The sequence below is a fragment of the Rhagoletis zephyria genome, unplaced genomic scaffold, assembly GCF_001687245.7.
Source record: "Rhagoletis zephyria isolate East Lansing unplaced genomic scaffold, Rhagoletis_zephyria_1.1 Rzeph_scaffold_00221, whole genome shotgun sequence".
Taxonomy (NCBI): Eukaryota; Metazoa; Arthropoda; class Insecta; order Diptera; family Tephritidae; genus Rhagoletis; species Rhagoletis zephyria.
In genome coordinates, this window is record NW_016157305.1 from 15020 (window position 1) to 32827 (window position 17808).

At 34.9% G+C, this 17808-nt stretch overlaps 1 protein-coding gene across 1 annotated transcript in view; it reads left to right on the forward strand.

Moving 5' to 3' along the window:
• The window catches only part of LOC108358181 (neurexin-1-like), a 51526-nt gene that overhangs the window by 14961 nt on the left and 18757 nt on the right, over nucleotides 1-17808 (forward strand). Inside the window, 3 exon segments of the mRNA XM_017609353.1 lie at nucleotides 867-1251; nucleotides 6063-6433; nucleotides 6648-6759. Coding sequence (XP_017464842.1) covers nucleotides 867-1251; nucleotides 6063-6433; nucleotides 6648-6759 — 868 coding nt within the window.

Genomic DNA, 17808 nt, shown 5'->3' on the forward strand with positions numbered 1-17808 from the left:
GGGTATTTGGTTAGAGACTCTGTAGTTATTATTGGATTTGAACTGCTTAACAAATACACAAAATTATGCTTGGACGATACTCAAGCTCAAATAGCATTTAAAAGCTTTCGAGTGGATTTTTAATGTATGGTTATTAGGGAGCCTCACCAAAAGTAGGTTTGCGGTTTTGTTGATAAATTTTTTAAAATTTCTAACAAACGAGATTTTTGGAGGTACTTTCAAATTGGTTCAATTTTAATATTTTTCAGAAATTCTGTTGGTGGAAGTAATGATTTAGAAGTAGTGATGACGGATATAATCTTTTCCACTTAACTGAANGCCCACGTAAATTTTAATATTTTTCAGAAATTCTGTTGGTGGAAGAAATGATTTAGAAGTAGTGATGACGGATATAATCTTTTCCACTTAACTGAAAAAATTGTAAATATCCAAATACAGATTTCCTTCACCCAAAATCATTTTTTTTTTATATAGTAGAAAAGTTTTTCAAAAACAAAATTGGATGATTAACTTTGCGCCACCTTGTATAATATAATTCCAATGGAAAACAGTACCAACATTTTTTTTGATGAATGGATATACATACATATGTATATTTATACTTTATGTATGTATGTATATATGTACGTATACATATAATTATTTAAAAAGTTGCTCATAAAATCAAAAACATCAAGTAGTGAGTTCCGCCTTTGTAGCGAATGTTTGCCAAATTAAGTACATTACTATATCGAGGTTGCATGTTTCAAACAATTAAATTCATTATTCACCTTTGGCACTTACTTACTATTGTCGTCGTGCACAATAAAGTTTACTCGCTAATGCATTGTTTACTATTGTAATTAATAAATAATTAAATTTTACAGGCCGTACTATTTGCCATTGAGCTATTGAATGGACACATTTACATACACTTAGATCTGGGTTCGGGAGCGGCGAAAGTGCGTGCGTCCCGGCGACGCGTAGACGATGGCGATTGGCATGACTTGATTTTGCGGCGAAACGGACGCGATGCAAAGGTAAGCGTGGACGGAGTTTGGAATGAATTCCGCACACCGGGCGATGGTACGATATTGGAATTAGACGGCCATATGTATGTGGGTGGTACGGGTCCAGCGTATAATAATATCGCATGGCCACCGGCTATATGGACGGCAACATTGCGACAAGGATTTGTCGGTTGTTTGCGTGACTTGGTGTTAAGCGGCAAGGCGATCGATATTGCAGCATTCGCACGATTACAGGATTCAGGTATGTACACTTGCAACTATATAAATATGTATGTAAATAAGTATATGTACTCGTATGCCATATAAGTGGTGTATTGTGGTCAACGCGTTATTTATATGAGAGAGCACTTAAAAATTGCTTTGGGCATTGTTAGCAAATGGAACANAAAAATTGTAAATATCCAAATACAGATTTCCTTCACCCAAAATCATTTTTTTTTTATATAGTAGAAAAGTTTTTCAAAAACAAAATTGGATGATTAACTTTGCGCCACCTTGTATAATATAATTCCAATGGAAAACAGTACCAACATTTTTTTTGATGAATGGATATACATACATATGTATATTTATACTTTATGTATGTATGTATATATGTACGTATACATATAATTATTTAAAAAGTTGCTCATAAAATCAAAAACATCAAGTAGTGAGTTCCGCCTTTGTAGCGAATGTTTGCCAAATTAAGTACATTACTATATCGAGGTTGCATGTTTCAAACAATTAAATTCATTATTCACCTTTGGCACTTACTTACTATTGTCGTCGTGCACAATAAAGTTTACTCGCTAATGCATTGTTTACTATTGTAATTAATAAATAATTAAATTTTACAGGCCGTACTATTTGCCATTGAGCTATTGAATGGACACATTTACATACACTTAGATCTGGGTTCGGGAGCGGCGAAAGTGCGTGCGTCCCGGCGACGCGTAGACGATGGCGATTGGCATGACTTGATTTTGCGGCGAAACGGACGCGATGCAAAGGTAAGCGTGGACGGAGTTTGGAATGAATTCCGCACACCGGGCGATGGTACGATATTGGAATTAGACGGCCATATGTATGTGGGTGGTACGGGTCCAGCGTATAATAATATCGCATGGCCACCGGCTATATGGACGGCAACATTGCGACAAGGATTTGTCGGTTGTTTGCGTGACTTGGTGTTAAGCGGCAAGGCGATCGATATTGCAGCATTCGCACGATTACAGGATTCAGGTATGTACACTTGCAACTATATAAATATGTATGTAAATAAGTATATGTACTCATATGCCATATAAGTGGTGTATTGTGGTCAACGCGTTATTTATATGAGAGAGCACTTAAAAATTGCTTTGGGCATTGTTAGCAAATGGAACAAAATTATTTATGCAAATAGATTAAGGTTGCGATTATTTTTTGTTTTTTTTTTTNGTAGAAATAATGCATGCACAATGACTGGATTTTATGAACGAAGTGCTCAATTCACAGGAAAAGGAACCCTGCTTTAGGCGGCAACTACCGTGGGAAAAGATTTTTATTCGTCATATATAAAATTCTCTCGAGCGTGAACGAGAGGAGATAATTGACACACACACCAACTGTTTGTCGATTTTAAAGCCGCCTTCGACAGTAGGAAAATAAGTTGTGAAAGTTTTTTGAGATAGGGCGTTTTCGAACTGGCTGCCGAGATAGGTCGATCTTCCACTCAGCAGTCGATATACTCGTAGTTGCGTATGTAACGTATACGTCCCGTAGCACCATACATAATCATCTAACACGTTTATTCGTACGCCTTAACTTAAAAGTCACATTGGCGGTATTCATCTAAGCTGATAACTTTATCAAGCGGATATTCTTATAAGTTTAAGCACTCTGTTACATGAACGCCCCTCTCTCTGCTCTCCTTTCGTTTACACTTGCAAAAATAGTCGTATTTGCTTTGGTTATCGAGCTCAGTAACAGCTATTTTATACTACTAGCACGACGAGCAATAAATTTTAGAAATGACCTCACTAAATTGGAAAAAATGATATTAAGACAAGATTTATTTCAAGCAAGCTAGAAGAAACAATGGCAGAATGTATGCTTGTTTATGAATTCATTTGTCACTGCTACCAAACTGTGCGTCTAAATGATCAGTGAATAAAACAAAACGGAACCCGATTATTGCCCAAGAAAACACAGCTAGAGTTGCGACAGAGTTGCATTGGCTTCAGTTTATTCAGTGCAATCGCTAGAGAAATTTATCAGAAATGTGTAAACGAGTTTCTATACAAATTCTGACAGTTAATTTATAAGGTTTACACAATTGTAGTTTATACGGTTTATAATGCATTTATTATTTAAAAGTAATATAATATTGGCGTAAAAAAAATGTATACACAGTATTCCTTATGCACATACATATACTTATATTACTCTCTTCATCTTTGTACATACTTATATAACAATTTTGGAATGAATTCCGAGTTTGCCAATAAAAATTGTAAAAATGGAATTATAGTCCCACTAGTTTTATTACACTAGATTCGTTCGTTTTGGCAAGAAGAACATTTTNTGTAAATATGTAAATAAGTGTTATGTACTCATATGCCATATAAGTGGTGTATTGTGGTCAACGCGTTATTTATATGAGAGAGCACTTAAAAATTGCTTTGGGCATTGTTAGCAAATGGAACAAAATTATTTATGCAAATAGATTAAGGTTGCGATTATTTTTTGTTTTTTTTTTTAGTGTTGAGGCATATAAATGCCAGTGTACTAGTGGAATTGCGTTTGGAAAGTGGGTTTATTATGCAGCGAAATTGCTCTCGATTTTTTATAATTGATGCATGAATTACAGTATGAAGATTTTTAATCGATAGCTCATTTATTATTGCAAACAGAAATACAATATTTTGTCAGTTCATGTCATAAAGATGTAAGATGCTATGGTAAAATAAATAATTTTTAAGCAAAAAATAAAACCGACTTCAATTCTCATTTGAAACTCAAGAGTACCGTAATTTCTTCATGATCCAATTATCAGATCTAAACCAAACCACCTCTGAGGTACCACCTTTCCTTTAGAATTATAGAAATCGGTTAACGTGGTCCAAAGTTATGCGGACATTTGGAGAGTCTGTAAAGTATGGAATTTTGATTTAATACACTTCTGAAGAAGGACGAAATACATGAGTGCAAAGAGCAATCTAGTGACGATACCAAGAATATACCAACATAAATATTGAAGGAAACACCTGTTGAATGGTTTCAGCACGGAAACCTGTGGAGAAGATGAACCCAAATGGCAGCTATTCCATTAAGACGGGAGCAGTTGACCAGCTGAATGCATCAACTTTTATGCAGATTATGGTAGAAATAATGCATGCACAATGACTGGATTTTATGAACGAAGTGCTCAATTCACAGGAAAAGGAACCCTGCTTTAGGCGGCAACTACCGTGGGAAAAGATTTTTATTCGTCATATATAAAATTCTCTCGAGCGTGAACGAGAGGAGATAATTGACACACACACCAACTGTTTGTCGATTTTAAAGCCGCCTTCGACAGTAGGAAAATAAGTTGTGAAAGTTTTTTGAGATAGGGCGTTTTCGAACTGGCTGCCGAGATAGGTCGATCTTCCACTCAGCAGTCGATATACTCGTAGTTGCGTATGTAACGTATACGTCCCGTAGCACCATACATAATCATCTAACACGTTTATTCGTACGCCTTAACTTAAAAGTCACATTGGCGGTATTCATCTAAGCTGATAACTTTATCAAGCGGATATTCTTATAAGTTTAAGCACTCTGTTACATGAACGTCCCTCTCTCTGCTCTCCTTTCGTTTACACTTGCAAAAATAGTCGTATTTGCTTTGGTTATCGAGCTCAGTATCAGTTATTTTATACTACTAGCACGACGAGCAATAAATTTTAGAAATGACCTCACTAAATTGGAAAAAATGATATTAAGACGAGATTTATTTCAAGCAAGTTAGAAGAAACAATGGCAGAATGTATGCTTGTTTATGAATTCATTTGTCACTGCTACCAAACTGTAAGGCTAAATGGTCAGTGAATAAAACAAAACGGAACCCGATTATTGCCCAAGAAAACACAGCTAGAGTTGCGACAGAGTTGCATTGGCTTCAGTTTATTCAGTGCAATCGCTAGAGAAATTTATCAGAAATGTGTAAACGAGTTTCTATACAAATTCTGACAGTTAATTTATAAGGTTTACACAATTGTAGTTTATACGGTTTATAATGCATTTATTATTTAAAAGTAATATAATATTGGCGTAAAAAAAATTTATACACAGTATTCCTTATGCACATACATATACTTATATTACTTTCTTCATCTTTGTACATACTTATATAACAATTTTGGAATGAATTTCGAGTTTGCCAATAAAAATGGAATTATAGTCCCTCAAGTCATAGGTCATAGTCTTCTTTTACTCAAAGCAATTTTTTTTAATTTTCACTAGTTTTATTACACTAGATTCGTTCGTTTTGGCAAGAAGAACATTTTGACCGTTTAATTTTAATATTTTGAAGTATCGAAAAATTATTGAAATTAAAAAAAAAAAAAATTTTAAAATTTCAAAAATTACTAAATTGCTGCGACAGATATCCTGCATGCTGGCATTTTTTTTTTTAATTTCGTGGTGCACGACCTTCACAGAAATTTCACAGATATGTTGTATTTGATGCCAACGTCCATTTGAAAACTTATGAAAGTTTCCAAACCAACTCGGCTACGACGGTCATCTTGTGTAAAAAGATCTAAAATAANTATGTTGTATTTGATGCCAACGTCCATTTGAAAACTTATGAAAGTTTTCAAACCAACTCGGCTACGACGGTCATCTTGTGTAAAAAGATCTAAAATAAGAGCTATGAGTAACTTCTGCAAGCATATTAAAGAGGTTGTCAAGAAACCAAAAATATATAGTTTCAAAATAGATTAATATTAATATTAATAACTTCATTCGATAAACCTAATGTGAATATTAGTTAATATGTATATACGTTAACCTAACTTTATAAATTTTATCACACACCTTTAGCGTCGGTGAAGCCATCATGTCACGTACAGGCCAACGTATGTACTGGCAATCCCTGCCTCAATGGAGGCACCTGCATAGAGGGCTGGAATAGACCAATTTGTGACTGCACTGCTACACTGTACGCGGGACCGACATGTGGACGCGAGTTGGCTACGCTTGCATTCAACGGCAGTCAGCACATGACCGTTTGGCTGGGTAACGGACAAGGCACCAAAACTCAAACTGAAGAGCTTATTATACGTTTCAAGACATCGCGCCCCACCGGTCTAATACTTTTGACAAGCGCCGAATCAAATTCACCAGATCGGCTGGAGATTGCATTGGTGGCCGGCCGTGTGCGTGCCAGTGTGCGTTTGAGTGATCGTGAAAAGGTAATTACATAAAACCCAAAAAAAAAATTTGCACAATTTTTATGCACAGTGTGGCTAAACACATCAAGTGGATCGAATAACATTTTCTCTCATTTGTGTGGCCTATAGAATTTGCTTGCTGGTCAGTCGGTTTTGNGCACAATTTTTATGCACAGTGTGGCTAAACACATCAAGTGGATCAAATAACATTGTCTCTCATTTGTGTGGCCTATAGAATTTGCTTGCTGGTCAGTCGGTTTTGAATGACAACAACTGGCACACAATACGGTTCTCGCGACGTGCCTCCAATCTACGGCTGCAAGTTGACGGGGTTCCCCCTGTCAGGGGTATGTTATGTATGTATCACCAGCACTTCTATTTGCCCTACTACGTGTCGTGCCGTGTCGTTTTTTTCATTCTAAAAAAAAAAATTTAAAAAAGAATCAAAAATGAAAATTCGAAACTAGTTAGTAAGCAAAACAANAAATGTAAAAAAGAATCAAAAATGAAAATTCGAAACTAGTTAGTAAGCAAAACAAGCAGTATAAATAATGAGGGACAGATATTTGAACTCCTTTGCAAGAACAACAATTATGAATTTGCTTAATTTTGATTACTGTTGCTTCTTTGTGTTTTTTGTTAATTATTACTATTATTATTTTTTTTCATTTTTGTATTACTTACCCAAAGATTTTGTATTTTGTTAGTCGAGTGCGTTAGTTGGCCACACAGAACAACATACACAACCAAACAAATAGTTACACAAATACATATGTATGTACATACATATGTATTCGCAATTTTTTTTATGTATATACATACATACATAATTGTTCATATGTGTGCGTGTGTATGTGATTCAAGGCAATAGCCTCGTCTCTGCCAAACGTACTCGCTTCATCACGTCGTTTTACTTTACTGTAAATACTCGTTTATACAAACGTACAAATACTCGTATTGTTTTTTTTTTGTTTTTGTTTATGACAATGTTAGCCAGTACCTACTTTGCAATCACCAATCACCATCACCACCACCACAAGTAAACCAGTAACCTTACACCAATATGAAATGCGAAAAATAGCCAAAAATCGAATTACCTAAATATCAAGTATACGTAATGGTACACCAAACTAAAAATAGGTAAAAACATAGATATTCTCCACTTTTTGCATCATTGCATTTTCCATTTTATATACGACATAGTTTGCCATTTTTGTGTGTTGAGAAAACGAAGATTTATTTGCATATGTGTCTACAACAAAAAGGGCTTATAACGGAAAATATATTATTTAGTTATATTTTATTCGTCAAGGTGTACAAAATTTTGCAAATGATTTGTAAATTTCTTTGTTTTACTTTTTTGATTTTACAAAAGACACCCAAAAATGCAGCTCGAGTGCGTGTTTTGTGCAGTGAAATTGACGATTTCTTCTTCTATATTAATTTACATTTCATTTACTGAAATCATATTTTACATTAAAAATCATTGTTGATGCCCAAAATTGTACTACTATTTGAATATTGGCCCATTGATTATGGTTAACAACATTCTTTCATCTCTTCTCATAACTATATATATCCTTTTCTCAACGTTTTTTTTTATTCTGTAAAAATTAGAATACGATGATCACTTCTCCAGCATACTCGTATTATAATTAACACATCTTACATCTCACATTGATACATAATTACATACTTACATCTTATAAACTCAGTAATTCAGCTACATATTTATTATTCAAATTTGTTTGTTACGATTTTGTATTTACTTACATACATATTGTACCTTTTACAATACGTTTTACTTGTATCGAACTTTGATTTGTTTCAAATCCAACATTGGGCACCAAATAGCTTCGATAAAGTGAACTAAAAATTATGAATAGAACCAGTGATGGGCACAACTGTACACCAATGTCGTTCCGAGAGGTCCCAAAACTCCTAAAATAACCCCAAAAATACCGAACTAATGCCGAAACCAAGAGAATCCTGGACAAATTCCCTATGATCTAACTAAGGAAAAGCTTAGAAAAAAATCCCAGAGTTCTTAGCAAATTTCGAAAAGTCAAATACGAAGAAAAGTATTTAAGTATTTAAATGTGAAAAATGACAAATCACAAAGTTGGGCATTAAAAAAATATTAATTTCATTTCGTTAAAAAAAGTGTTATTTAGTTAATTTCCATATGGCATGCCTAGTGGAAATTCGGCATAAGCCCCAAACGAACGAAAAATAACACTGAAGATTGCACTACGTTAAACCCGATTTGTCGACAAACCAAACTTGACAAGGGATGACGGAAGTTCGTTCCTAAATAAATTACCTTGAAAATACCGTCACTGGAATTCTATTGATTATGAAATTAGATACCAACTAAACAAAAACTTTCCAGCCGACATGTTAACAAAATATAAGCCGGCGGTGCAGGTTTTCAAGATGATACAAAGAGCACCAAAAATACAACTGCCAAATTACTAAAATTAAAATGCCAATTTTTAAGCTTTCCTTTTGCATATACATATATACATTCAGTAACTCAAAAAAATGACCACGTGTTGATTTTTATTTTTTTTAATATTGCTAATGCTTTTCGAGTTAACTATTTGTTGCTATTTTTCTAAAAAATATCGTCCAAGCTTTATCCAAAAACATATCAATCACAGTTTCAAACTTTAAACAAAATTTAGGAAAATTCAACAATTTTACTAGGGCTGATGATACCCGGGTACCCGGGTATGTGTTGTATATTATAATATTTCCCCATATGGTACGGAAGATTCTTATAGATTTTCCCTATGTACGTTCGTTTGCGTTATATGATGATATGATAAAATACCCGGGTACCCGGGCTACCCGGGTAATTCAATACCCGGGTAGGGCTTCACCCGCTACCCGGGTACCCGGGTAGCTCATTACCCGGGTGAAATCATCAGCCCTAAATTTTACATAAAACTTTTAATTTTTTAATTTGAATCATTAGAACATTTTTGAGTATGCGGTATGCATATAAAATTCTAGTCTAATGAGGTGCAAGTTTCAAACGGGCAAAAAATTGCGTTGATTTTTGAGATTTTTTTTTTGGAGACTACATTTTGTTTTTTTTTTTTTTATATACATAACAAGTGTAATTTACAAAACCTGGCGTTGATTTTTTGAAATTTCGTTGTCCAACGGTACCCCGCGTTTTATTAAAAAAAAAAAAAAATTCTCAACAATCAACGCGATTTTTTAGCCGTTTCAAACTGGCATTTCATTAGACTAAATTGTATGGGCTTTAAAACTACATACCCAAAAATGTTCTAAAGATTCAGAGTAAAAAGTTGAAATTTTGATGAAAATTTGTTGAGTTTTCCTAAATTTTGTATAAAGTTTGAAACAGTGATTTATATGGGTTTGGTTAAAGCTTGGACGGAATTTTGATAGAAAAATAACAAACAAAATTTAGCTCGAAAAACATTACGAATATTAAAAAAAAAATCAACACGTGGTAATTTCTATGAGCCACTGTATATTGTTTAAAAATGACAAAAATTCGTTTTTTTTAATCAAAAACTAGAGTAAACAAATTATACAAATTGTATGTCGCAGAACATTGCTGCCAAGGAGATCTTTTGTATCCCGACTATGAGATACTGCCATCTTTCTTAACGAATGGCAAACGTGTCTTAGTAAAAGATTTCTTTATACTTAAGGGATCGACTGTAAGTAATTAAAATGCATTTGTCCTAGTCCGCTCAACGCCGAACAGTCACATAGGATGTGCGCCAACGTCACGTTGTTCTCAACGCAAAGTCGGCTGCCAACCCGGTTGATATAGTATGTATAAGAGCAAACAAATGACTAGTTAAACACCCCGTGAGTAACATAATAATCAAAGAGTCCGTCCCGTTTAAGTTCCTCTATCGCGGTATTTTGTATCAACTCAGTCGATATAAGTTTCAAAGAGACCACAAAGTGGTTTTGAGTACACGAAACAAGATTCTGATTTTTCTTTGGCCAGTTCATTGGCGAATCCATTTACTTTGTTCTTGGTAATTTTATTGGAAAAGGTTAATGTTTTGTGGTCACAAGGATGAGTACATAGGTATTGCAAATGTCCTTTTAGTTTTTTTTTTTATTTTAAAGTAATGAACAAATTTTCTGGAAGATAAAGATTGCAAGCAAATTTCCAAGGGTACTCTAGACAATATCTTAAAAGGACATTGTCAATACCTATTCGTTCCTCTATACCAAAAAGTTTATCTTTTCCAATTATGAAAAATGCTCACTTAAATTTACTACCCGTATTGTTGCAATGTAGAATTACACTGAACTTTTTAAGTAATTTTTTCAATATTCATATCCTTTAAACAAATCCTGACGTCAGAGAAGAAAACTAAAAACTCAGATGTGTGTAAAACTGACTGCCAGATGGTACAATTAATCGCAAATTTAAATCATCTTTCTACGTTGAAAATTATTTAACGGGGTCAAATAGCGACCCAACAGTATGCATTTCATCACTTACATAAATGCATTTAAAATTTGGTCGAGAATGGAATTTACATATCTGTACATAGCTTTGGTGCCCGATGTAAGCGATTTAATCCTTTGTTCATGTAAATTTGAAACTTTTTAAAATCTTGATGTCGTGTTTTCATTTGCCTCAATACCAAATTGTAAACTTTTTTTTTTTTACCAAATTTGAAAAGAGTGCTTAGACATAGAAACATTTTATGTACCTAGAAGGACATGACAGTCGAGCGAATTTGTGCAGCACAAAAAAAAAAACAAGGAAAGAGGAAAACATCACAATTTTGTAACGTTAAGAAAGTTTAGTCATGTGCATGCTTTGGGGAAAACTGAGCAATTGAAAACTTGATCTAAAGAAAACTATGTTTCATTTCGGCGTTTACCACCACATACAAACGTATGTATGTACTTGTGAATTGGTTGCTTGCAGTGATATTTTTCTTTATTCCTCCTTTTTTCGTTGATGGAGTGCAATGCACAAAGTAATGTACATACATATAAAATGCAATATACACATTGAAGATGGAACGCATTGATGTCGAATATTTAACATACATACATACATACATATAGCGCGCATTGCGTGAATCTCTTTGCAGGCCTCCGCAAACGTTTAACGTCTCCACTGAAGTCTATTTGTAACGACAATGTTCCAGCTAATAACTTTCTTTTCAAAACAAAAAAGAGCAATAGTTATAGAAAGAAAAAAAAATATTACGAAAAAACCTACAAAAAATACGTTTTTCATGCAAAATGTTTAATACTTTGTACAAATTTATTTGCTTGAAGAGAGCTTTAAGAAATTTGTATGTTCAAGCAGAAGAGTTATACAATACAAAGTAGGTTAAAGAAATTAAAAAATCGACACGCAAGATCAGGTGCACATTTTTTATTGCTACACTTGTTGTTGCTGCTGCTACGGCTAAAAAAAAACCTGCTGCTGGCAACAATTGCAGCAAATAAAAAAATGTTTATAAGGCGCCGGGGCTGTAATTTGCACCAATTACTAATATTCTTCTAGTGTTTTATTCTAATTCTATATATTCGTGTACTGCGATATTGTTGAAACACCTAACTATACTAACTTAGTTTGTGTTAATTACAAAAAAAAAAATAAAAAAAAATTACTAAAACTAATCTCACAAAACGTAGAAATCGCATATGCATTTGCAATACACTGATGTACGTGTGTTCGTATTCACGTACCCAATCTTAACTTATTTACATAATTGCAACCCTACATATATTCGATATTGTCGCACAGAGCACCAAAAATGTCCGAATCGCGTGTAGCGGACTTCTGCATAAAATATTATGTACGTATTTTGCAAATCTCGTAACCCCGTCGCACCGTTACCACGCAACCACGCAACCACCGTTCACATACACACACACACACACACATACACAGGAGCCCGTCCTTGCCCACCTAAACACCGCCATCTTAGCTGCAATTGCACCTGATTGTGTGTGCATGGCGTCATTTGGCCGCTCTAACGGCATCACGCATAACTAAATATGTACCATATGTATGTATATCGCATGTTTTATAGCTCCAAAAAATATGTCTCTATTTATGTATGTTTAGTTACTTGTACTTAGTTGTTTTTTTTTTTTGTAATGACCCTAAGAATGCATGAGTGGTACTGCCACAACTGCAATGGTAATCGCAAGCCCGTGGATTTCAGTAATGCCTGCCACCACAACATCAAAGTATGTGGAATGCGAACTCAAATCTTCATCATCATCAACAAACTTCATGGGTATTCACCATTGTCGCCAGCATTCAGTAACAAATGCGATATAATAACAAATAACTAATAAGGGTATTCACACAACGGCATGTTCATTTTCAAATCGGCCAAATTTTAAATCACATCATTTAGCAACAAAATTCTGCATACAACAGCTACTCATTACTTTAGTTAGAAACAAAATACTTTTTTTTCATGGACTAGTAAGTTTTATGTTAAACTCTAAATTTATCCCATCTCACTTCATTCACCTTTCTTGATTCGATTTGGTTCCAGAAGATCGCCATACCGTAGGGTAAAGCTATTGGTTATTTTAAGCGGCGAGTTTAAAAACTGAAATGTATTAGACTATAGTACAATACAAGGCCGGAAAATCGTACAGAATGTGCTCATTGTCGTCTAGACAAAGCTGGCACTTCAATCAATCCGGCGCTTATGCGAACAAAGACGATAGTGAACGACTATATATTCTAACTATACATATATGAGTAACTAGATGTTACCTCCATTTGAAAAAAGTGTATTTCTATCCTATGCTAGGTTAGGTTGAAGGGGCCCTAGATCCAATTTGGGGCCCATCGTGATACCACATGGATTCAGAGCGACTACTTCTTAAACCAGTTTGCGAACCTTAGCAGCTGCGGTTAGATCACATAAAAATCCTATACCCAGGAATTTTCTGTAGAGTGCAGGGTCATTGCAGAGTAAGTGTCTGATTGAGTCAGGTTCTTATTTGTCGTAGCAACTCATGTTGTAGTCATTGTGGCGAACCTCGAGGCGGCAGTTGGCAACTCTTTCTGAATTTATAGTGACAGAGTTAGCGCCTTAAAGGCCGCCTGGAAAAATGAGTATATACATACACTCATGACAAAAAGTATTGGTACAGAGAGTTTTTCACAATATATACAACAATTTTTGTTTTACATTTTGCTATAATTTTCTATAGTTGTAGTAGTAACAACTAGTTTTAGGCTATGAACAGCTTATTCTATGACCACCAATTCAGCTTGAAGACCGCCGTGACCAAGTGAAAACCTTCTCTTAGGGATGTGACAAAGAGGTAATACTTCCTTAATTATTGCATATAGCCACGCTGAGCTTTACTGTAATGCTTGCTTCAACTGTTTGTTGGCTATGCCATCCGAACGTGGTGATTTAAAAGACCTAAGTGTCCCAATATACCAAGAAACAACAACAACCAAAAAGGAAATACCAAGAAACCTTCAAGTGAGTCAATGATTTTCATTTATTCCTCTGGTNTTATACCAAGAAACCTTCAAGTGAGTCAATGATTTTCATTTATTCCTCTGGTCTAATATTGGTTGCTGGTCCAGAAATTCTTCCTCGGTTTCAGTCCAGGAAACATCAGTTTTTGCATGCCTACTGCGGCTCTCTGAATAGCACCTGGAAGAATCTTTCTCAGCCTGTCTCTTATTAGATGGATGTGGTCCGTCCATGTAGTTCTTTTCAATCTACTCCTATTACCCCTCACTACCAGACGCAATGGTCTGGTGGAAGATTTTCCTGTGATTCTTGTGGGAATTTGTGATCTCTTCACTCCACCAAGGTGTTTTTTTTTATCCAATGCTTCTTTTGGAGACATGCTAAGTCTATAGCTTTGCTACCGGCCCCTGTGAGATGATCAACCACATATTCTACGAGAGGAAGGCCAACCTTTGAAGTTTGTTAAAACGACGAGTTGCGAGTTTGGAGCGTCTATGGCTATAAAACGTACATAAGTAAACAAGGGGGCGGCCTATGATGCCATAAAACTAACCCTTTATGAATCAGTAAATGCATCTTTATCATTTATTTCTTTCTGACATTTTACATTTATCGAATTACATAAACTAAAATAAAACTCGTATATATGAATTTTTAACTATGTGCTTTATCCGTCTGTTTCGAACCGCGTATCAACAAAATGCAAAACCGCGTATAAGCAAAATGCAAAACCACGTATGTGAAGTTGTAGAAATTATTTTCTAGAGCGTTAAAACACTCATATTTCAAAATAGTTCTCTTTTTTATAAAGCAATCGCATTTCGGGCTAGTATATTTCAGGACGAATGGATAAGGATTGAGCCAAGAGCTTGTGCGAACAAATCCAATTTTTGGCAGCCAATGTCAGTTACGCAGTTTTGCAGAATGACGATACGCGGTTTTGTACTTTAAACGACGATATGTACATTTGATTTTCAATATTATTTAGAACTTAATACATATATTTTAAAATTTTTGTACGCAGAGTTTATTCGCTAAGTGTAAACGGCAAACATGCATTATTTCTTGGACGTCGTTGTGTGTGTGTGTTCTTGAACATAAATGCATATACATGGGCATATTTATATTATCCGATCAATGCCGGCATTTAACAAAGGCATCTCATAATGATCGATATCACCCTTCACTGCCACCTCATCCACTCATTTCGTAAAATCGCTTTAACTGTTTTTTTTTTTTAATCCAAGGATCAAACTTACATATAACACTTTTAGCAGTTTTAGGTCGATTATTGAATATGCTCTTGAAATTTGCACTTTCTCTAATATTTTTAGTGTACAAGGTCTCAAGATTAATGAATTCTAAGACATTTAAATTAATCCCTTTGTACTTTTTGTACGACTATATTCAATTCAATTTAGTATACTCAGGGTGAGATTTTTAAAGGTGTGTTTGTTCATAATTTGTGTGAGTGTTTGTATTTAATGTTAGCGTATGTGTTTGCGTCAGAAATGAGTCTAAAGTTTAAAGTGAGTTTTAAATGATTTCTATTCAATAGTAAATATATATATTTTTTTGATTTGATGCACTTCTAGCCTTTAATGCTGTACGTTCTCAACTTGGCGCACTCTTTATGTGAATCACTATACATGCATACGTACATACATTCAATAAATGAGTAGCTTTTTTTCAATTCCATTTATTTCTTCTTTCTCTTTATTTAATTTTAGACTTGTTTTNGTTGAGCAAAATAGCGTTCCAAACAAAACGTGCTTCGAATACTGAAATAGTTCTCTAAAAACGTCTGATATGGAGAAACTTTTAGTTTGCAGATATTAAGTAAAAAATATATTCCAGATAAAGACTTTCAGAACCCACTCTTTGGTAGCTGTACAAAAAGATCTTACAATAGTCTTGCCTTTTATATTTTATATATTGTGGCATAAATGGCACCAAAGTAAACTAATAAGAAAAATGGAAGTGTAAAAGAGAAGGTATTATACGTGGCAATACTGAGGTCATTATCAGCAAGTAATTTTTAAGCAAACAACGAAACCGTCGTTTTTGGTTAGCCCACTTTATGCATAGCTTATGCGCATCCCATCTTCTTGTCCTGCGGATGGAAGGGTGTATAAAATTCTGTAAACCGCAGAGCATCTTTCCTGATTACAAACTATAGGGGAGGCAGGTGCTGTTCTCATCGCGCAAATTATGTCCACGCATGCTAGTCGTTGTAGCTTGCTGAGCTTGGCCTACGTGGACTTCACCTTTGCCTTCTTCCGCCAGACGGGTGTAGTATAAGTGACTATGTGTTTGGAGATGACATCATGTAGCCATCTTCCCAGTCAGGTCGGATGCCTCAGTTCTGTTTAGTTTTATCTAGGTGCAGATTCCACGAGAGCTTATTATCAAGAATAATTCCTAGATATTTGACTCCTTCGAGAAGTGTATGTTTTCACCTATGACTATGATGGTCTTCTTGGGGTTTACGTGTAACCCGTTGTTAATGCACTAATTGACGACTATGTTCAGAGCATTCTGTAGCAGGTCGGAGATAGTGTCTTCAAATCTGCTCTAATTACGATAACAATCTCATCTGAACGTTGAAGCCGGTTTCGCTCCGATGGCAGCGTAATTCTCCTTGCTAGTCTCTGAAGAGCGCCCATATAATTCTATCCTCATGGAACAGGCTTCTCCCATCCTCTGCACAGTGGCGATTTATAACGCGAAGGCGTCTTATATTTGATTAAAATTTTTTAATTCTGAACAATACAATAAAACTAAATTTATTATTATTATTGATCGCAAAATTTAAAATCTTAAAATAGTGATAAAATACCACTTTTTTTTTGATAGAACTGTTAAGGAATAGGTCCCTTATTATGGAAGTATAGGAATACCTAGCAACCAGATTTACAATGAGATCTTAAAAGCATAAAATGACTGTAGTCTTCGTCTTATTCTTCTTCAAATTTGAACCTACAACGTTTGTCGGTTTCAGCCGAGACGAAAAACATTCGCCAGTTACTTCTCTGCTTTGCAAATGGTCCTTCTCTTCTGTTCGTGGCCGCCCTTGCTTTCGTTGTCCACCTATGGATGCTGAGTCGATGGATCTTTTCACCGGTGCTTCGTAATCCATGCGTAATCCATGTCCAAGCCAGCGCAATCGTTGTATTTTTATGCGTTTAACTAAGTTCATGTCATTAAAAAGCTCCAAAGCCTTCTCGTCGTCCGTGTTTCCGGGCTTTATGAGAGATTTGTAGAGCATGATTTTTGGTCGTCGAGAGAGGGCTCAGCTTATCAATTGTTTGACGAGCCCAAAATAGCAACTATTGGCAAGAGTTATTTTTCTACAGACTGATTTTATAGGGAGTGTTTATGTTCGATCCTAGGCAGACAGAGTCCTGCACTGCGTCAAAGTTATTATTATCCGCTAGTCAAGCAGCTATCTTTCACATACAAAAATTAAAATAAATTATGACTTCAGCATTGGCAGCGAATCTAATTCGAATTCATCGACAGGTGACTTTTATGCTATAGCGTCATTTTTCTTTTACTCTAATTCTACACATATACAAACAACTTCTTTTAATTCGGTTCAAATATAAACTGCACCAATTTAGTAACTCAAAACTACATAAATTCGAACAAGTACTAAACGACTCACCAGAATTGCTTGAAACTACTTTCAATAATATATATACAAAAGATATACATATATGCATACTTACATACATGCATAAATTATATATGTATAGTCACGAAATGGCTGTAATATATGTACGTATGTATATGTATGTCTACAGCTATACTCGTATACATACTTAATTATCAGATTAATACTCGAACTATTTATTACTATTACTATGCAACTTACTTTATTGCCTTTCACTGAGTGAATTATTG